Source organism: Lithobates pipiens, unplaced genomic scaffold (assembly GCF_037356315.1).
Source record: "Lithobates pipiens isolate NorthernLeopardFrog02 unplaced genomic scaffold, aLitPip1_a1.2 Scaffold_27, whole genome shotgun sequence".
NCBI lineage: Eukaryota > Metazoa > Chordata > Amphibia > Anura > Ranidae > Lithobates > Lithobates pipiens.
In genome coordinates this window covers 191,657,775-191,680,130 of record NW_027507788.1, presented here as the reverse complement: position 1 = coordinate 191,680,130, position 22,356 = coordinate 191,657,775, and the positions used below count along the sequence as shown (strand labels likewise).

At 45.1% G+C, this 22,356-nt stretch overlaps 1 protein-coding gene across 9 annotated transcripts in view; it reads right to left on the bottom strand.

Annotated features, from left to right (window-relative positions):
• The window catches only part of SAMD11 (sterile alpha motif domain containing 11), a 253,146-nt gene extending 231,391 nt beyond the window's left edge, over positions 1 to 21,755 (bottom strand). For 2 of the 9 annotated variants that reach the window (XR_013263263.1, XM_077458075.1), the window contains exons 1-2: positions 20,806 to 21,755; positions 15,842 to 15,933 (exon numbers count right to left, since the gene is read on the bottom strand). Coding sequence is in view for 8 of the 9 variants with exons in the window: in XM_077458075.1 (XP_077314201.1) it covers positions 15,842 to 15,933; positions 20,806 to 21,373 (660 nt within the window). In the remaining variant the exon portion in view is untranslated. Of the gene's footprint in view, positions 1 to 15,841; positions 15,934 to 19,058; positions 19,136 to 19,176; positions 19,243 to 20,805 lie in introns of those variants that run through there. The other 7 variants (XM_077458074.1, XM_077458071.1, XM_077458073.1 and 4 more) reach the window with 7 other exon arrangements.
• Positions 21,756 to 22,356: the final 601 nt, after the last annotated feature.

The following is a 22,356-nucleotide window of genomic DNA, read 5'->3' as shown; positions in this document are numbered from 1 at the left end:
CGGGCAGCCCCTGATATCTTTCTTAGTTTTACTACTGTAAATGTTATTATATGAAGGTTTATTTCCTTTTGATTAATCACAAACATACATTCACCATTTGTATGACCACATAATTAGTTTCATTTATTTCTTATGGGACAAAATATGGTACTAAAATAAGTTCACATATTGACAAATAATGTTTTGATAATTATATCTAGTTATGATAATTTATTATCATTAAAAATAAATATGTATAACTTATTATTAGGTACTCTCGTTAGCTTACTAAGAGTTTAATTATTCGATCCCCCTCTTCTAATACATTGTCATTGCTTGGGAATTTGCTGCAGGTGCCATTTCTCCCATTCCTCTGAGGGTGTCAAAAGTGTGGCTCCTTGTAAGCCCTCTTGAGCTGGGTTCCTCTCCCTTGGGGAGGTGGGGACAATCATGGAGCCTTCTGCATCATCCAAACGATTTTAAAATTTTCTAGTTATGAGATCACTCATTCCATTCTTCAGCGGTAAATACAGCACTACTGTATATATTGAATTTGCATGGGGAAATGTTTTTGAAATTTGAGATGTTTAACCTCCCCGGCTGTATGATTAGATCAGATTTTTTAATCTCAAAGCGGTACATTGTTTTGCATAGAAATTTGGCTTTTTATATTGTAGGCCTGTAATTGTTAATGTCTAATACTGTCTATTGTCTAATATTGTAATAATGTCTAATACTGTCCATACAAGAGTCTAGTAGACATCCCGGGTATGATAAAGTTTAAAACACAAAATCATAAATTATATTATAATAAATAACTATAAATAATATAATAATAAAATTAATTTCCCCACGATTCACTATCGCTTAATTCTGCGAGTGATTCTAATTTACTATCCCTGTTTTCTAGCTGGTCTAAAACCACTTTTGATGTAAAAGGGACACTTTTTGATTGTCATGGACAATCTCAAGTTTACAGGCAGAAAGAACAGTATAAATAATATAGAAGTGCAGGCCGGGCATTGGACAAAGCACTGGGGACAAAAGGGATGTCAAATGATTAGATACAGTAATGTAATCTGTAAGATTACAGTGTACTGTATGTATTATGAATTTTGTACTTTTTGAATTTGCTGCCAGGCTCCGCCCGCATGCATCGCTCGCAGGGAACAGAGCCCGGCACACAGAGGCATCAGGCGAAGGACACAGCCTGCAGACACAGTGCTGGGACATCGCAGGAACCTGGGGACAAGGTACCAGGACCCTGAGATGCAATCCTGAGTGCGAATTGGGGTTACCGCTAATGGTACTAAAATGTAACCCCGAGCCACACGCTGGATTACCGCCAGCAGAGGTTAATGTATCTCTTTAGAGCAAACTATCCCCCAGAAGAAGACCGCAACTGCACAGGTCGAAACGCGTCAGTGTTTTCACACATTCAAACATTATGTAATGGAATCCTGTGTACATTTGTGTTTGCATTGCTGTACCATGGAATATGTATTGTATCCTATAGCCAGTGCTTATAGTTTAATTGCAACATGACATAGAAACTTTTCAAAATAAAGAATTTTATACCTATGCCTTTTCTCACTTTTTTAGATTGCTGCTAAAAAAAAAAAAAAAACTTGGGGGGAATATTCCCATATTGTTTGTTTCAGGGATGTGCAACCTTTACATCTCTCTTATATGTCTATTTCCCATATATAGAAGCACAATCAGTTTGCTTGCCGATCAGAGCTACATGGTGCTGTGCCAATGTGAGTCTAAAGTCCCAGAATCAGCTCTGCTGCTGCAACACCTGCCCAGCCTTGCTTGACCCATACATATACAGGGAATGCAATTCTCCACTGACGACCATAAGCTGGCACCCTCGGGCAATGGAAACATGCCTCCCCTGCACTTAGGAAGAGGGTCGGCGTATACATAATTAATAAAAAATAAAAAAAAACATACATTTTTAAAATCTATTTAAATACAGCTTTAGAATGTTTATTTGAATTATATAATGTGCTTTGATTTCATTGACTTCACATATACAGTACTTTAAAATTTATTCACAGGACAATATAAAAAAAAAAAAAATCCTTTTGTCCAGCCAATACATTGATAAAACAATCCAAGACAGTCCATTTAATACCCTGCTTGCTCATCAATTATGTAGTGCATATCAAACTAGACTTCCATATACCTAAATACTTTGCCAGGTTTAGCTCCGTTCCAAAGAGTTATGCCCCATACATACAGTCCGACATCCCGAACACTTGTGTTCCATACACACGGTCGCACAAAGCTGTTGGAAAATCCGTTCGCTCAGAACGAGGTGACGTCAAACATGTACGTCGGGACTATAAATGAGCCAGTAGCCAATAGCTTTCGTCTCCTAGTTTATTCTGAGAGCATGCGTGACACTTTGTCCGTCGGAATTGTCTACACATGATCAAAATTTATGTGATCGGATTTTGTTGGCGGAAAAACTCAGATGAAGCCCACACATGGGCGGATTTTCCGACAACATGATCCCATCGCACATTTTTTTTCGGCGGAAAATCGACTGTGTGTATGGGGCATAAAATTGAGTCAATCGGTTTCCAATGTCAGTTTTCTGTATAGTTTCCTTTTTCAAAAAGAGAATCCCCTGCATCTACACTATACAGCTGTAAAAGGTGTCAAAGTAATTTAAACAAAGATTCTCTAGTGCAAGAAACAAGACGACTGGTATGCAGAACTTTCAGAACCGCCATTAAAAAGGCAATCAATAAATGTGTCTTTTTATGTATGACCTGGTTTATAGTTGTGTAACTTAACTGGTAGAATATTCTACTAAGGTGTAAGACTTTTGATAATGAGGGGATACAGTTAGCCCTTGTACACACGGTCGGACATTCCGACAACAAAATCCGTCGGATTTTGTCCGAAACTTGTGTTGCATACACACGGTTGGACAAAGTTGTTGGGAAATAATGGTGGCCACTTTGGGCCCAATTTGGACATTTTCACTTAGAGGTGTACTCACTTTTGTTGCCAGCGGTTTAGACATTAATGGCTGTGTGTTGAGTTATTTTGAGGGGATAGCAAATGTACACAGTTATATAAGCTGTACACTCACTACTTTACATTGTAGCAAAGTGTAATTTCTTCAGTGTTGTTACATAAAAAGATACAATGAAATATACAGTTCATGTGCTGACAAGCATGCTGATAGGGATAGAAGGCAGCGTGATAGAGAGATCGGCTCATCAATGTGCTGCTTCTCTTTTCCCTGTCTAGTCACAGGCTGCGGTGGATCCAGGACAACTTGCTCAGAGAAAGTGGGTTAAATGGATGTTGAAGTCAGGCAGGGAGGAAATCTCTGGATTGAGGTGCATTCTGGGCAGCACAGTGGGTAAGGCCCTATTCACACTTATGTGACTTAAAAATATAGCGATTTCCATTGTGGCTTTACTCTGCGACTTGAGGCAAGTTTGGATGAGTGCGACTTTGTTACGACTTTGGTTTTTGTGATCTCTTGTTTGTGCTTCACAAAGTCCTTAGACATGTGCAGAATGAAAAAATGTGTTTAGTTTCTTTATTTTCTACTGAATTCCAATTTTTCAGAATGATTCGGATCAGCTGAAAATTGATCAACCGATTCAGATTCTGTGCTTGTTGTTAAGGAGCGGGTCGCGAAGCCAGCTGCCACGTCCTTAACAACCAATGACTCATGAACTGTCAGCATCCACTGATCATAAAGATTGGCATAAGTGAGGGGGCACAAGTGCTTTATAGGATGTACACAAGTCATCTCTTGATCTTGCATTATTAGAATATATAGCAAGATGTTTTTTTGTTTTCACTGACTGGCCTGTATCACCATTCATATATCAAGATAAAATCAAAGTGGACAGTGGGAAATGGATGCAGGGAACGCACTTATTTAGGGTGTATTCATTTTACAATAGCCCGTGACAGAACAATCAGTAAATACGTCTTGTGAATTGCTGGCTATTGTTGGATCTGCAACAATCAATATTTCATTGCAGGGATAGCAATTTCCATTCAGTCATACGGCTATTTTGATGCATCAATTTTTAATAGGACCTTTCTACATAGAGAATAAAATGACGGCAGTGTCTGGCAATCTACCCCCATCAGGTTCTCAGGACCTAGAAGTCCCAGCAGACACTGCCAGCATATACTGTCCCTTGTAGTTCCTTGACAGCTGGAGGGCATAGGCTCTCTGTGTTTGAGATGGGCTGCGAAGACTCTAATTGAAGAGAAGTAAAGGCATGCATGATGCGCCCACTGTATCATGCCAGCATCAAGTATCATTGATATGAGGAGTTCAAGAAGTGTTCTGTTTAATCATATCCATTGACACTCACTTTGTACTACAACAATCACACTACAAAAGGCAGGAATCTGACAAAGTCTCTCATCACAAATACAAGTTCTATCAGTCCTGGAGAGGACTACAGTGTCTCACTTCAATGAACGTCAAGTCAAGTAGGATTCTCAATATTCCACAAAAAGCAAGTTACTGGATTAGGAGCAAAGCATTGTGAGAAAAAGTCCAAGAAAAGGAGGCAAACTTTAGTTTTCTCTGCAGACCTTATTGGTAAAAGAGAATCAGGAGAAGAGATTGGATGGGAGAGCTAAAACGCATGTGATCATTAGAGCTGGGATGCGGGGGATAATATCTTTTGTCTACTAAACAGCACTTCAAATGCCGCGTACACACGATCGAATTGTCTGGCGTACTTAGTCCAGCAAACGATCCGGCAGATAGTCCAGCGGACTTTCTACCGAACGGACTTGGCCACACACGGAAAGTCCGGCGATTGCTAGCGCGATGACGTACAGCCCGTACGCCGAAACTAGAAAAAGGAAGTTCAATAGCCAGTAGCTTCCTTTTCGTACTTGCTTCTGAGCATGCGCCATTCTTAGTCCGCCGGAATAGCATACTCACGAACGCATTGTCCACTGAAACCCAAGTCCGGCGGAAAGATTGGGCTGCAAAACTACTTTCAAAGTCCGCCGGACTTTACGCTAAAAAAGTCCGCTGAAGCCCACACACGATTGGATTGTCCGGTGAAATGCGGTCTGGCGGACTAAGTCGCCGGACAATTTGATCGTGTGTACGCGGCATAAGAATATGTGACTTGTGAAACTAAATGTTAATTTTAAAATTTGGTGACAGATCTTTTGCTGGCACTGAACCACAACTCCCAGAATGCAATGCTGGTAGAATCTGCACGACAGCAAAAAGGTTACATTACAAATGAGCAGAATAGTGACTAATGGTGGGCGGTTTTTGGGTCCTCAGTTTGAACCCAGGCCACGACACTATCTGCATTTACATAGGTTTCCTTTGGGCACTCTGGTTTCCTCTTACATTCCAAAGACATGCTGGTAAGTTGTTTAATGGGGGAGGAAAACCTAGACTGTGTGTGCTATATGTCCACATCCCAGCAAATCATGTACAACTGTGAACAGAGCATGTAGTCATGGACTTTACGTGGACACATAGGGGAGTTATTTATTAAAGGAAAATCCACTTTGCACTGAAAGTGCACTTGGAAGTAAAGTCGCTGTAGATCCGAGGGGGACATGCAAGGAAAATAAAAAACAGCATTTTAGCTTGCACATGATTGGATGATAAAATCAGCAGAGCTTCCACTCATTTCAGATCTTCCCCTTAGATTTAGAGCAAGTGCACTTCCAAGTGCACTTGCAGTGCAAAATGGATTTGTCTTTCTGTCATCCAAATACAATTTTACATTTTATTCGGATGCATTGTCCTACGACCGTACGATTGTCAGTTAAAAAAGTACAGTGACACAGTGCCGTAAAATGGCCTGGTCATTAAGGGGGTAAAACCTTCCGAGGCTGAATGGTTAAAAGAGAAGTACCAATGGGGAACCATTCAGACCCAATGTGAGCAAGCCAACCTGCTGGACTGATATGAACTGAGTTTGTCTCTAAGATACTTATTAAGAGCCCCCTCTTTGGAATATATGTGCCTTGACTACCATGCTGTCTTTATGGTGTATTACTCACATTGGGTCTGCATGGTTCCCCATTTGGAAGTCGGTCCTTCTAATTTAAGATTATGTGTACAGGACCACTAGTGCGCACAGCCACAATCAGTGCAGGCTTGTTTTAAAGCTCATTTATTGCCTGTAAAGAATATGTAAATGTCCAGACCACAGGCTAACTTTAAGAATAAGGCAAATATAGGGACTTAACTAGCAGACCGGCCAACTACAAGAGGCATGTGTATACTTACTTGAATCCTGATGTGCTTTGGGTAGGATCTAGTGCAGTAATCCTGTGTGAAGCTTTTCCTGTGCAGAAGCTTCCTGCAATAAAGACTGATCACTGCTGCTCTCTCCTTGTGCAGGGAGACTGGTCTTGTCTCCGCCCCCTATTGTAGTTTTCTGCAGGCAGCCTGTAGTGGGTGGAGCCTGCTGGGCCCCTCCCACAGCACTGCCCAGGTACTGTCCAGAGGAGTGATGAGCACTGCTACTTTTGCAAGATAATACCTCAGTCTGCAAAAGCATTTTACGTACACAAAGTGGATTCAAATTCTTTTTGGCTACTGAGGAATACATTATAAAAAGAAATAAATAAAATGTGTGCCTGGAGTTCAGCTTTAATAATGGCATGGCAATTGAAAAAATGCTACATTTTTCTAACCAATTTAGTTGGTGTGGTCTTCCTCCATAACATTTCAATGCAACACGAGTACAGTTGCAATTCCTGCCCATAAATTTTTATGAGGACTAATGGCTTGCTTCTTCAAAGATAATATATCTTTTCAAACGACTTAATGTTGCATTACCTTCATTCAACCAAAACTGAGCATTTTCTGGTTTGTACACTTTAGGGCTCCCCTTTATGCAAAGAGAACACCGATGCAAACTCAAAGTAGTGAAGATTTCAATTTTTTGAAAAAATGTAAAGTTAAGAGCACATGGGACTAATCTCCAAGCAAAAATGTTTTTTTTGTTTTTTTTAATGCAAGGATTTATGTATTTAAAGGACAACTCCAGACAATAAGGTCTTAGTTATTGAAAGGCATTTATGTGAACTGGTTCACCTGCCAAATCTTTTGCCATTCTGCTCAACTGGTTTTGTAAAGAAAGTACTTTTGCCAGACAGCACAGCCTGGTCATTGACCTCTCTGCACACCACATGACTATTAGGGCCCTTTCACACTACTCTGTAGAAAAAGAGTTGTAAAAACATATTACTGTGTTACATATGCGTTTCCTGTGCGTTTCTGGTGCATTTTTGGTTTGCCTTCACCTGCATAAAATGATATGTGACTCAAGAACGCACCAAAAACGCAAAACCCAGTGCATTTTTACCATGATTTCCATTCATTTCAATGGGAATCTGTGTTTTTGGTGCAGTTTTCAACACTGAAAACTTTCAACAAAGATGCAGCAATCTGGACTTTAAAAAAATGCAGTGGTGTGAAAAGCCCCATAGGGTTTAAAGGGGAAACATTGTTCATGCATTTTTCTCGCAGAGTAAAAATGTAAGAAAAGTGGATCAGTGTGAAAGGGGCCTTAAAGGGAGACAGTGGGGGCTAATCTAGGTATGCATACCTTCAGCTGCCTCCCAAACTTTTTGTCAGGGCTGAATCTCATCCGATTCTAAAGCCTAGTACACGCAGGCTAAATGCCAGGAGTCATCAGTCGAATAGTTCAATAAAAACTGTCTGACACTCTGCCCGTTTGTAGCCGGGCCGACAGAAGCCATAGACAAAACATTGGCCGGCTTCTGTCAGACGAGTCTGTCAGACGAAAACCAGCAGATGACCAGATCAGTGCTCTCAGCCAGTGGCTGAGATCGCTGACCGGAGTGTTCTAGCAAGGGGGCTGTTCCCCTAACAGAACACAAAAGAGCTTTACTAACGTCAGATCGTTAGTACAGGGGCTCCATCCGGAGCTGTCGTTTTTTTTTCCGTTCAAACCGCTGGGTTGAATGAAAAAAAAAAAAAGGAGTGGTGTGTACCAGGCTTTAGAGGCAAAGCTTTGGCACCTCTTGATGCCTACCTGCCCTTTCCTGTCTCCTACAACCTTCCTACTGGCTGCTGAGTGTGTCCATCACAGCAAAGAGCTGATAGGAATAGGGGGATATAGGAGGGGGGGGGGGGGGATTAGCAGACAAAGCTCCAACGCTACCCTGAATTTCTGGGACCTTGCCTGTCAGAAAATACCAGCATTTTGTCATCGGGAAGGTTTCCTCTTGATGACCACACTTTATACCTACAACAGGTTCCACCTTTCACCTGAGTCTCTTTAAGCCAGGGGTGTCAAACCTTTTAACCTTCCTTGGCCACTTTGGAAGAAGAGTCATCTTGGGCCACACATAAAATACACTAACAATAAAGATAGCTGCTGAGCAGAAAAAGTTGGGGAGATCACAAATTATTGATCACTGATATAGCTAATGTACCTATCTGAGTAATAATATTCCTTGAACAATCTTCCCTTATCCACAAGCTTTTTTTTGGGGCTCTGTTTTTTTTTTTTTGCGATTTGAAAAAAAGTAGTAGACTAGGACATTGGATTTCAACCCCATGTGCTGTTTAGGACATTAGAATGGAGGTTGTGGGCAGAGAGTTTTGGGGGAGACACAACTGAAATCTGGGAGGGGCACAGCCCCCCCAGAATCTCTCTAGATATAGCCATGTGGCATTTACTTGCCTGGCGCTATCAGTCCCTGTCCTCACTGTGGCCACTGCTATTAGAAACTCAGCTACCCCAGCATTCCGCCAGAGGTGCCTGTGCCTAGATTCTCATTGTGAGCCACCGCACCTGCTATGCTTGCACGGCGCACCCCCCCCCCCCCCCATACGTACGTACCTTGTCCCTGTTGACCGTTGTGTCTTCTATGCTTGTACGGCGTCCCTACAGACATGCCTGGGCCACAGGTTGGAAACAACTGCTTTAAGCAATACAACCTAGTCCAAGAACTAGCATAGCCTGTGACTGGACAAATGATCAGCAACATACAGAAAAAGTCTCCCCTCTGCTTTCATTCACAAACTGCATTGTATACAACAAACCACTAATTGGCTCAGAGTTCTGACCTCCCCTCCACTGACTTGGGCACAGCTGTACAGGAGATTACAGAAAGCTAATATCAAGACACATTTAGGTACACATACTAAGCCCCTGTACACACGGTCGGACATTCTGACAACCAAATCCGTTGGATTTTGTCCGACGGATTTTGTCCGAAACTGTTGCATACACACAGTCGGACAAAGTTGTTGGAAAATCCGATTGTACATAACGTGATGACGTTATTTCGTTACGACGGGACTACGTTCAGGCTAGTAGCCAATAGCTTTGGTCTAGGAATTTGATCTGAGCATGCGTGGCACTTTGTCCGTCGGAGTAGGCTACACATGATCGGAGTATGTCCGATCGGAGCATTTTGTCGGAAAAAATTTTATAGACAAGTTGGAAAACTTGGTCTGTCGGATATTCCGATGGAAACAGTCCGATGGAGACCACACACAGTAGGATTATCCGACAAAACGGTCCGATAGGACACATTCCGTCGGAATCTCCGACCGTGTGTACAAGGGATAACAGTATGTAAAAGCATGTTTAATATATATATATATATATATTTTTTTTTTTTTAATGACTGCATAACCGGATGGACCTTTTTGTCTTATATCTGTCTAAGGCTGGATTCACACTTATGCATTTTTTGTGCTTTTTGCAGATTTGCACCACAGTCCATTTAACATGGTTTCCTATAGAACGCGTTCTGAAGCACCAATCTGCAAAATGCATAAATGTAAATCAAGTCTAAAGTTCTGCTTTGAAAAACAAAACATAAAAACACTAAAACTTTTTCTTTATGGTTTATGTAGTCCAGCAACTGTCTTGCCATCAGAGCTTACAATTAAAACAACCTAAAATATACAGCATATAAGCCTGCACAAAGAGATTCAGTTCAAAAAAGAAAAAAATTACACTAGCCCAAAGCCTTGATAAAATATGAGAAAAGGCACGCCTCAGCACACATAAAGGAACCCTTTAAAATCTCAAATTATATTGCGGTATAAAATGCACTGAAGTCGGGCAATAAAATAATGATATCAATGAAACTGCCATTTGATCCCACAAAATTGTCTTTTTGACTAATTTCTTCCGTCTGCCTATAGGATTTCATTGATTTTACTGTTCCTCACCATTAATTCCCTTTCATCGCATTTTTATCGCCGCTAGCTCCGGCTGTCTGTTGCTAAGGTTAGTTCATACCTCAAGATAAAAGCCGCAGATAAATCCACAGGGCTGGCTGATTCCTCGTTCTTGGGGACAAGACCGGGATGAACAGGTTTGTAAAGTTGCTAGAGTATTAGTCCAATTATAATGGGGAGCAAAAAGTAACGACCATCAAATTGTAAACAACACGCTTGGTTGAACCGAAGCAGCACAAAGCCTGAAAATATCAGCTTAATTCTTCAAGCTAGCAGCAAAATATAAAAAATTCAGATGTTTGGCATCCAAGCCAAATTTCCAGACCACTTAAAGTGACACTTAGGCCCCACGCCTTTTTTCCCCTCCTCCAGGGGAGGAAAAAGCAGCCTCACAAACATGCCTAAAGACACGTTTTGCAAATTCATTTAGGTGCGCATTCATTCCAATGGCTGGAATATTAATTTATTGTGGTCATTGGAACGAATAAACGCCCAAGTATTGGACATGCCCAGAGCCAAAGCGCGTTTAGGCACATCAAGCGTTTTTTTATGATGAAAAGTTTCTCTCCTGAACTAGCTGGCCCTGGGGTTTTTTGCCTCTCAGTGCCGGTTCACATTAGTGCGCTCTGCGAGATTGTATGTGATTCTCAAAGCACTGCAGTGCAAATAACATACAATTTGCATGTGATGTGATTTCAGCCATACAGATAACAAATGGCTGAATTTGCATCGTATTGGATCAAACTCGCACAGGATTTATTATTTTTTTTGCTCCGCACCAGAATCTGATTGCATGGGTGTTCACACCCATGCAATCCAATTCATGTCCAAACTGGGAGTTGGCAGTGCGATATGCAAAATTAAATGGGGGTGTCATTAACGTTGTATTACTTCATATTCCCATCGCACGCGTTACTGGTATAAGCTCTCAAGATTTGGGTGCTACAGCAACAACCAGCTGGATACTGGTTCAAGTCACAAAGAAGATATTTGCCAGCACACCAAGGATCGGCACAAAGTTGCGTCCAAATGGGTAGTTTATTGCCTGATCACAACACAAGAATGGTGCAACGTTTCAGAGTCACGCAGGATCCCTTCATCAGGCATGTGATAACATGCCTGACGAAAGGGTCCTGCGTGACTCCGAAACGGTACACCTTTCTTGCATTTTAAATATTATATTATATTGTATATTATTTATTAAATATTCAATATTTTATTAAATCTTTTCATGTGACAACACTGAAGAAATTACAATTTGACTACAATGTAAACTTAATGTGATTGTAGCCGTATTAGTGCAATTGTGACAGAGAAAATTGAGTACTGTCCGTGATACTTTTTTTATTTGCACTAACATACAATTTTTCAGGACAAGCTTTCAGGTATGTCCCCTTCTTCAAGGTCCAATCTTACTACAATGTAAAATAATGAGTGTACAGCTTGTATAACAGTGTAAATTTGCTGTCCCCTCAAATGCAACACACAGCTATTAATCTCTAAACCACTGGCAACAAAAGCGAGTACACCCCTAAGTGAAAATGTCCAAATTAGACCCAAAGTGTCAATATTTTGTGTGGCCACCATTATTTTTCAGCATTACTGCCTTAACCCTCTAGGGCAGGGATATGCAATTAGCGGACCTCCAGCTGTTGCCGAACTACAATTCCCATGAGGCATAGCAAGACTCTGACAGCCACAAGCATGACACCCGGAGGCAGAGGCATTATGGGATTTTGCAACAGCTGGAGGTCCGCTAATTGCATATCCCTGCTCTAGGGCATGGAGTTCACCAGAGCTTCACAGGTTGCCGCTGGAGTCTTCTTCCACTCCTCCATGATAACATCACCGAGCTGGTGGATGTTATAGACCTTGTGCTCTTCCACCTTCCATTTAAAGATGCCCCACAAATGCGCAATAGGGTTTAGGTCTGGAGACATGCTTGGCCAGTCCATCACCTTTACCCTCAGCTTCTTGAGCAAGCCAGTGGTTGTCTTGGAGGTGTGTTTGGGTTCATTATCTTGTTGTAATACTGCCTTGCGGCCTAGTCTCCAAAGGGAGGGGATCATGCTCAGATTCAGTATGTCACAGTACATGTTAAAATTCATGGTTCCCTCAATGAACTGTAGCTCCCCAGTATCGGCAGCACTCATGCAGCCCCAGACAATGACACTCCCACCACCATGTTTGACTGTAGACAAGACACCCTTGTCTTTGTACTCCTCACTTGGTTGGCACCACACACGCTTGACACCACCTGAACAAAATAAGTTTATCTTGGTCACATCAGACCACAGGACATGGTTCCTGGATTCCATCTCCTTAGTCTGCCTGTCTTCAGCAAACTGTTTGCAGGCTTTTTTGTGAATCATCTTTAGAAGAGGCTTCCTTCTGGAACGACAGCCATGCAGACCAATTTGATGCAGTGAGCAGCGTATGGTCTGAGCACTGATAGGCTGACCCCCTACCCCTTCAACCTTTGCAGCAATACTGGCAGCACTCATACATCTACTTCCCAAAGACACCCTCTGGATATGATGTTGAGCACGTGCACTCAACTTCTTTGGTTTGACCATGGTGAGGCCTGTTCTGAGTAGAACCTGTCCTGTTAAACTGTTGTATGGTCTTGGCCACCATGCTGCAGCTCAGTTTCAGGGTCTTGGCAATCTTCTTATAGCCTATGCCATCTTTATGTAGAGCAACAATGTTTTTTTTCAGATCCTCAGAAAGTTTTTTGATAGTTCTTTGCCATGAGGTGCCATGTTGAACTTCCAGTGACCAGTATGAGAGAGTGAGAGTGTTAACACCAAATTGAACACATCTGCTCCCCATTCACACCTGAGACCTGGTAACACTAAATGAGTCACATGACACCAGGGAGGGAAAATGGCTAATTGGGCCCAATTTGGACATTTTCACTTGGGGTGTACTCACTTTTCTTTCCAGTGGTTTAGACATTATTGGCTGTGTATTGATTTATTTTGAGGGGAGGGACAACAAATTCACACTGTTGTAAAAGCTACACCCTCACTACTTAACACTGAAGAAATTACACTTTGTTACAATGTAATCACATGAAAAGATATAATAAAATATTTACAAAAATTTGAGGGTTGTACTCACTTTTGTTAGATACTGTATGTATCTTTCCAGCCTGAGAGAACTACACTTTAGAAATACCAATCCACGCTGGTGAAAACCGACAAGTACAATTTTGCAGTTGGTGAGTTTTCGTATGATTTTCGTATAGTGTGTACACAACTTTCGACAACCGATTCCGAATTTTCATACAAAAATTCCCGTAGGGGCAAACCCCAACATTTGTCTCGTACGGTAACAAAACAAACAATTTTCATTTAATGTGTACCGTTTTTGTATGATTTTAGTACAAGAAAAGAAAGACTGCGCATGATCAGAAACAATAAACAACAAGAAAAACCTTTGTCATACAAGAATATTCGTAAGAATTTTCTTTCATTGGTTTCGATTTGCTGTAAAACAGCGAGAAAATTCAGACAAACATTTCCCTGATTTTCTCATAGTGTGTACCCCACTTTACATCTAGCAAATCTATGTAATACAAAGACCTACCTAAATTAGCCAATCAATCTGTATTCAATCAGAAGTGTTCTTGCACTCAATACTTTTGCTGGATCTAAAAGGAGATTGTGCAGTTGTTGCAAAAAAAATGTGTGCTTTAGAGATAAGCAATCAAACCTGAGCACCAGAAAAATGAATCACATAACTTTGTGTACCTCCCTCAAGTAGTTAAGTTATGACACCTATGTAACCTTCTCTGCCCGTTGTCCATAGCCATTATGTGAGGGTTTCCATCTCACATCTGCCTCACATTATGGAGAAAGCAGCATGAATAGTGAGACTTGGTTGCATGGCTATAAAAAGTCATGGAAGCACAGACATCATCTCTGGCACGGAGTTCCCAAGATATATGAGATGCCAGCGGGTGGACTTAGCATATAAACAACAAGCTCAGTCATTACATGACACTAGGTATACTTGGCCTGCTAAAAAGCACATGTACTGCACCCTATACAAGTGGCATTAGCTACAAAAGAGGAAAAAGACAAACAATTTATTCTGATAAATTTAGCAGGACCCATTACACAGTTTGCCTTTTTACATTATTATAAGCCCTTGTACACACGGTCGGACATTCCAACAACAAAATCCGTCGGATTTTGTCCGAAACTTCTGTTGCATACACACTGTGAATGAATGAATGAATGAAATACTTTTATAGCGCACAATGCGAACTGAATCGCCTCTAGGCGCTGTCGGACAAAGTTGTCGGAAAATCCGATCATTCAGAACGCGGTGACATTATTTCGTTACGCCGGGACTACGTTCAGGCTAGTAGCCCATAGCTTTGGTCTATGAATTTGATCTGAGCATGCGTGGCACTTTGTCCGATCGTAATTCTCAACACACAATCGGACAAAGTCCGATCGGATCATGTTGTCGGAAAGTTTTATAGCCCAGCTCTAAAACTTTGTCCGTCAGATATAGTCTGATGGAGCCCACACACAGTCGGATTATCCGACAACACGGTCCGATTGGACATTTTCCATCGGAATGTCCGACCGTGTGTACAAGGGCTAACACTCTTGACTGGTTAATCATCCATTCCAAGCATCCAACACTATATAGCTCTGCACTGACTGGTCTTGGAAAGAAGAATGTCAAGCTGTCTACTGACATCACCAAGGTCATAAGGGCCTGCATGTCTCTATGTCTCGGCCTTGGGGTGGGGGGTGAAATCAATGCCAAAAATGATCCAAAACAGCCAATTTAAATATTCCCAGATATTAGTTATCCGGTGGAGCCCCGAAGGTCTGCTGGCATCCAAACAGAATACTGCCTAATCATTCAATGCCTAGACACCTTACCAAGCAGTAATTTTAACTAATGAATAAACATATGCAGCCACTGTCCCATCAAAAGCACCAAAAAATGTAGCCAATACCACAAAGCTAGCCACAAATAATACAATTTTCATTGGTTGACTCAACAGAATTCATCAACAAGCATGTAATAAGCAACCAATCATATTGCACTCTAGTTAAATGTAACAGTATTGAAGGATGCTTTGTGAAATGAGGTGAACTGAAAAGCCTGCATCGTATGGTAGAAGACCAGATCTATTTATATATTTTAATAAATACATTTTTTTTTCAACACAACAATCAATAAAAGAAAAAGCTAATAAATAAAATCTCTTTCACAAACCTGGACCACATCATAAAGTCACATGAGATGGCTAACACCTCTGCACAAAGTGAACTTCCACAACTAACAAATACACGGAGCGTAGCCATGCTCCGAGAAGAAACATACTGCAAAACGATTACGTAAACCGTAAGTAAATAAATAAATCCCCCTTGGTTTGGCTGTGGAGATATTTGTTTGTCTGGAGGAAAGTGATAATTGGAGCCAAGAAAAGATTGTTTTCCTTGTTAGATGAGAACACATTTCCTGTAAGACCCCCAAAAATCACAACATCTGTCATGCAATCAACACCCACATGCACGCAGAGCGACTTGAACTGTGTCAAAACCTCTCTGACCACACAAGCTCTTGTCAAATGAAGCATAACGCGGGGTAAAAATGGAGTGTGAGCGATGATCTTACCACTGGAGACGAAATTCGACACCCAGGGCAATCACAGATTGGAGGATGTACCTGTAAGATTCCTTTTGACATAAGAGTCTTCAGACTTTTCCCTGGAAGCAGCACATGAAAGAGAGAGACAGAGAAAGGTGATGAGTTTCAGGCTAAGCAAACACAGGCGCAAATCGCACAACGTGACGCCTTCCTAAATCTAGTGTGTGGAGTGGATGTCAAGGAACGGGTCTGCAGGTGATCAGCACCTTGTGTCCACACACTCCTCCCAGTACTATACAGAACCAGATCAGAACACACACACTCCTCCCAGTACTATACAGAACTGGATCAGAACACACACACTCCTCCCAGTACTATACAGAACCAGATCAGAACACACACACTCCTCCCAGTACTATACAGAACCAGATCAGAACACACACACACACTCCTCCCAGTACTATACAGAACCAGATCAGAACACACACACTCCTCCCAGTACTATACAGAACCAGATCAGAACACACACACTCCTCCCAGTACTATACAGAACCAGATCAGAACACACACACACACTCCCAGTACTATACAGAACCAGATCAGAACACACACACTCCTCCCAGTACTATACAGAACCAGATCAGAACACACACACACACTCCCAGTACTATACAGAACCAGATCAGAACACACACACTCCTCCCAGTACTATACAGAACCAGATCAGAACACACACACTCCTCCCAGTACTATACAGAACCAGATCAGAACACACACTCCTCCCAGTACTATACAGAACCAGATCAGAACACACACTCCTCCCAGTACTATACAGAACCAGATCAGAACACACACACTCCCAGTACTATACAGAACCAGATCAGAACACACACACTCCCAGTACTATACAGAACCAGATCAGAACACACACACACTCCCAGTACTATACAGAACCAGATCAGAACACACACACACACTCCCAGTACTATACAGAACCAGATCAGAACACACACACTCCTCCCAGTACTATACAGAACCAGATCAGAACACACACACTCCTCCCAGTACTATACAGAACCAGATCAGAACACCCACTCCTCCCAGTACTATACAGAACCAGATCAGAACACACACACACACTCCCAGTACTATACAGAACCAGATCAGAACACAAACACTTCTCCCAGTACTATACAGAACCAGATCAGAACACACACACTCCTCCCAGTACTATACAGAACCAGATCAGAACACACACACTCCTCCCAGTACTATACAGAACCAGATTAGAACACAAACACTTCTCCCAGTACTATACAGAACCAGATCAGAACACACACACTCCTCCCAGTACTATACAGAACCAGATCAGAACACACACACACACCTCCCAGTACTATACAGAACCAGATCAGAACACACACACTCCTCCCAGTACTATACAGAACCAGATCAGAACACACACTCCTCCCAGTACTATACAGAACCAGATCAGAACACACACACTCCTCCCAGTACTATACAGAACCAGATCAGAACACACACACTCCTCCCAGTACTATACAGAACCAGATCAGAACACACACACTCCTCCCAGTACTATACAGAACCAGATCAGAACACACACTCCTCCCAGTACTATACAGAACCAGATCAGAACACACACACACCTCCCTGTACTATACAGAACCAGATCAGAACACACACACACTCCCAGTACTATACAGAACCAGATCAGAACACACACACACCTCCCAGTACTATACAGAACCAGATCAGAACACACACACTCCTCCCAGTACTATACAGAACCAGATCAGAACACACACACTCCTCCCAGTACTATACAGAACCAGATCAGAACACACACACACTCCTCCCAGTACTATACAGAACCAGATCAGAACACACACACACTCCTCCCAGTACTATACAGAACCAGATCAGAACACACACTCCTCCCAGTACTATACAGAACCAGATCAGAACACACACACACACTCCCAGTACTATACAGAACCAGATCAGAACACACACACACTCCTCCCAGTACTATACAGAACCAGATCAGAACACACACTCCTCCCAGTACTATACAGAACCAGATCAGAACACACACACACACCTCCGAGTACTATACAGAACCAGATCAGAACACACACACACTCCTCCCAGTACTATACAGAACCAGATCAGAACACACACACACTCCTCCCAGTACTATACAGAACCAGATCAGAACACACACTCCTCCCAGTACTATACAGAACCAGATCAGAACACACACACACACTCCCAGTACTATACAGAACCAGATCAGAACACACACACACTCCTCCCAGTACTATACAGAACCAGATCAGAACACACACTCCTCCCAGTACTATACAGAACCAGATCAGAACACACACACACTCCCAGTACTATACAGAACCAGATCAGAACACACACTCCTCCCAGTACTATACAGAACCAGATCAGAACACACACTCCTCCCAGTACTATACAGAACCAGATCAGAACACACACACACACCTCCGAGTACTATACAGAACCAGATCAGAACACACACACACTTCTCCCAGTACTATACAGAACCAGATCAGAACACACACACTCCTCCCAGTACTATACAGAACCAGATCAGAACACACACACTCCTCCCAGTACTATACAGAACCAGATCAGAACACACACTCCTCTCCAGACCTGCACTGGTCACAGTCCAGCCAACTAAATACATTTTAGGAAACACAGACAATGTTGCAAATGTGCAGACAAAGTCATAGAAGAAGTTGATGGCTGGAATGTGATTGTGGGGAGATCGCTCCTCACTTTCCACCGATCCTATACATAGACTGGGGCCCTGAGTGTGCACAGCGACTCCTCACCTAGGGGCCCCAATGTCACCGACTGCCAGAGCACACTGAAAGCATCCAGACAAATAAACAACTTATGGTGCCCCCCCCCCCCCCCCTCCGACCCTCCGGGTGGGCTTAATGAGCTCTCATTAGCGATGATCTGTCAGATGTCCCGTCCCCCCCTCCTGTCGGTGCTTATCTACCCCCCCCCCCCCCCCCCAGGAAGGATCGGATATCACACCGGCAATCTCATCTGTCCGGGATCAGCCTGAACCCGGTGCCCGGTCATCGCTCCCCTCTACACCCGATACTCGGCCCCGCCGGTATACAGAGTGCTGAGCCCCGCCGGCCGGTCTCCCCGGCCCGCACACACTCGCTCTCACCATGCCCGGCTCTCCGCCTCTCCCCGTCAGACCACACACATCCATCATCCCGATGTGAGCAGCGAATGTCTGTGTGCCCCGAGCAGGGAGGAGGAGGGGGGCAGCCCTCCCCATTTACCTCTATAACCCCGACAGCCTCAGTGCCAAATCCCCATCCGGAGAGCCGGGGTCACCGGGGAGGAGGGGGGGGAGGGGAGGAGGAGGAGGGGAGGGAGGATGGTGTCACTGAACAGCTCCAGCCCTGGGAGATTCCTGGAACCACGTTTGGTTGGACCCCCCCAACTAAATTGCCACGAAGAGAAAAGGGACCGGGGCATAGAGTGACAGCAGAGACCCCCCCCCCCCCCCCCCACCATATGGAGCCCCATTCACCCTCATCAATGGGGACTGTCACTGTGTGTGATAAGACAAAGACTTCCCCAACTTATTACAGGGGGGGGGGGGGGGGGGGGGCAATCCATCAGTATCACCGACATCGATTCAGGACACTGGGGTCACTATGTGATCAGTCTGCGGTCACTAATAATAATGGGGTGACAGCTAACACTGGGCTCACTAATGATAATGGGGTGACTGGTAACACTGGGCTCACTAATGATAATGGGGTGACTGGTAACACTGGGCTCACTAATGATAATGGGGTGACTGGTAACACTGGGGTCACTAATGATAATGGGGTAATTGGTAATGATGGGGTGACTGGTAACACTGGGGTCACTAATAATAATGGGGTGACTGGTAACACTGGGGTCACTAATAATAATGGGGTGACTGGTAATGATGGGGTGACTGGTAACACTGGGGTCATTAATAATAATGGGGTGACTGGTAACAGTGGGGCCACAGAAAATTTTGAGGTCACGGATAACACTGGGATCAATACATTATAACACTGGGATCAATAATTGAATAGTTTGGTGTCACTAATAATAATGGGGTGACTGGTAACACTGGGGTCACAGTGGGGTCATTGTAATACTGGGATTAATGATAATACTGGGGTCACCGAGAATACTGGGATCAATAAATGATCAGTCTGCGGTCGCTAAAAATAATGATAATAAAGTAAGCCCTGATAAAACTGGGATCGCCGATAATACTGAGATCAATAAATAATTCTGGGGTCACTACTAATAAAAGGGGTCATTAATAATACTGGGATCAATAAATTATCATTCTATGCTCCCCTCTGTGCCCTCTCCTCCCCTGGATGCCCCCATGTGCCCTCTCCATCCTGGGATATCTCCCCGTGCCCTCTCCTCCCCGGGATGCCACCATGTGCCCTCTCCTCCCTGGGATGCCACCCTATGCCCTCTCCTCCCAAGAATGCCCCCTGCCCTCTCCTTCCTGGGATGCCCTCCTGTGTCCTCTCCTCCCCGGGATGCCCCCCTGTGCCCTCTCCGCTATGCCCCCCTGTGCCCTCTCTGCTATGCCCCCGTGCCCTCTCCTCCCTGGGATGCCCCCTGTGCTCTGCGCCCCCCCAGCCCTTACCTCCCTGGGATGTCCCGTGTGCTTGGTCTCCCCGGGATGCCCCTTGTGCCCTCTCCTCCCCGGGATGCCCCTGTGCCCTCTCCTCGGGATGCCCTCTGTGCCTTCTCCTCCCCAGGATGCCCCCCCCCCGTGCCCTCTTCTCCCCGGGATGCCCCCCCCCCCCCCTGTGCCTGGGATGCCCTCTTCTCCCCAGGATATGCCCCCTGTGCCCTTGATGCCCTCTTCTCCCCGGGATATACCCCTCTGGGGTCGGTACCTTTGTGTCGGATGCTCCTTTTCCAGTCCTTGGCCGTCTCCCGGCCACTGACGAACTGGAACTCGTTGGGGGTGAGCCACTCTCCCCGGTAGCGGATGGAGGGCCCCTTGCTGCCCTGGCACAACTTCTGGATGTAGAGCAGAGCCTTGTTCTCCCCGCACTCCACCTCGATGCACGGCTCGCCCTGGTCGAAGAGCGGCTGGAAGTCCGGGACGGAGGAGAACCTCTCCAGCATCAGGTCGTCGGGCAGAGGCGGGTGGTGGGGCTCATGTAGTCCCAGGTAGGCACGGTGAGCGTGGTGGGCGAAGAGGTGTTCATAAACCGGCGGGTGAGGGGTGACCACGGGGATGGCAGCGGCAGCCAGGTAGCCGGGCAGAGAGTCCATGGGCTGGTTGAAAGCGGCGAGGGCGAGCTCCTCGCGGTCCGGTCTCTCCTTCTTGATGGCCGGCATGGTGCCCCGGCGGTGTCGGCGGGTTGGTGTCGGCGGAGGGTGTCCGGAGGGCGTCCGGCTCTCACAGCTGCTGCGCTCCTTGTGCCGAGGATGAGTCTCCCAGCCCGACTGAGACATGACATGCCGGAGAGGGCTGAGCCACCGGAGACATCCTGCCGCTTCACAGAATGCTTATTGATCCCCTATCGACCTCCCCCAGTGCGGGGCGCCCTGTGCCCCCCGCTCACCTCCGGTGCCCGGCTCCCTCCTGCCCCCTGTCTGACCCCTCGTCCAGGCGGGCAGCTCAGCCAACTTTTGCGGGCACTCTGCGCTGATCTGCAGCCATCCACCTGCCGGCCGGCCGGGCTCTCCGGTACTGAGGATGATGATGAGGAGGAGGAGGAGGAGGATGGGGAGCGGTGGGTGTCCTGCCGGTGTGCGGGGGATCCCTCTACATGTCACACGCCGGAGTTCACACACTCTCTGACCAAACAAGATTTGCCTTCGCCGCCGCTTCTCCAACTTGGCCCATTTAAACAGCACAGGCGGCAGCGGGAGGGGGCGTCGGCGAGGCGAGGGGGGTGTGCGACGGACGACAAGCCGCCACCAAGCCGCACACTGAGCTCAGCCAGGGGACCACATCACACCTGAGGAGGAGGAGAGGGGGCATCTACTGACTGGGCACAGCCCGGGGACCACATCACACCTGAGGAGGAGGAGAGGGGGCATCTACTGACTGGGCACAGCCCGGGGACCACATCACACCTGAGGAGGAGGAGAGGGGGCATCTACTGACTGGGCACATCCCGGGGACCACATCACACCTGAGGAGGAGGAGAGGGGGCATCTACTGACTGGGCACAGCCCGGGGACCACATCACACCTGAGGAGGAGGAGAGGGGGCATCTACTGACTGGGCACAGCCCGGGGACCACATCACACCTGAGGAGGAGGAGAGGGGGCATCTACTGACTGGGCACAGCCCGGGGACCACATCACACCTGAGGAGGAGGAGAGGGGGCATCTACTGACTGGGCACAGACCGGGGACCACATCACACCTGAGGAGGAGGAGAGGGGGCATCTACTGACTGGGCATAGCCCGGGGACCACATCACACCT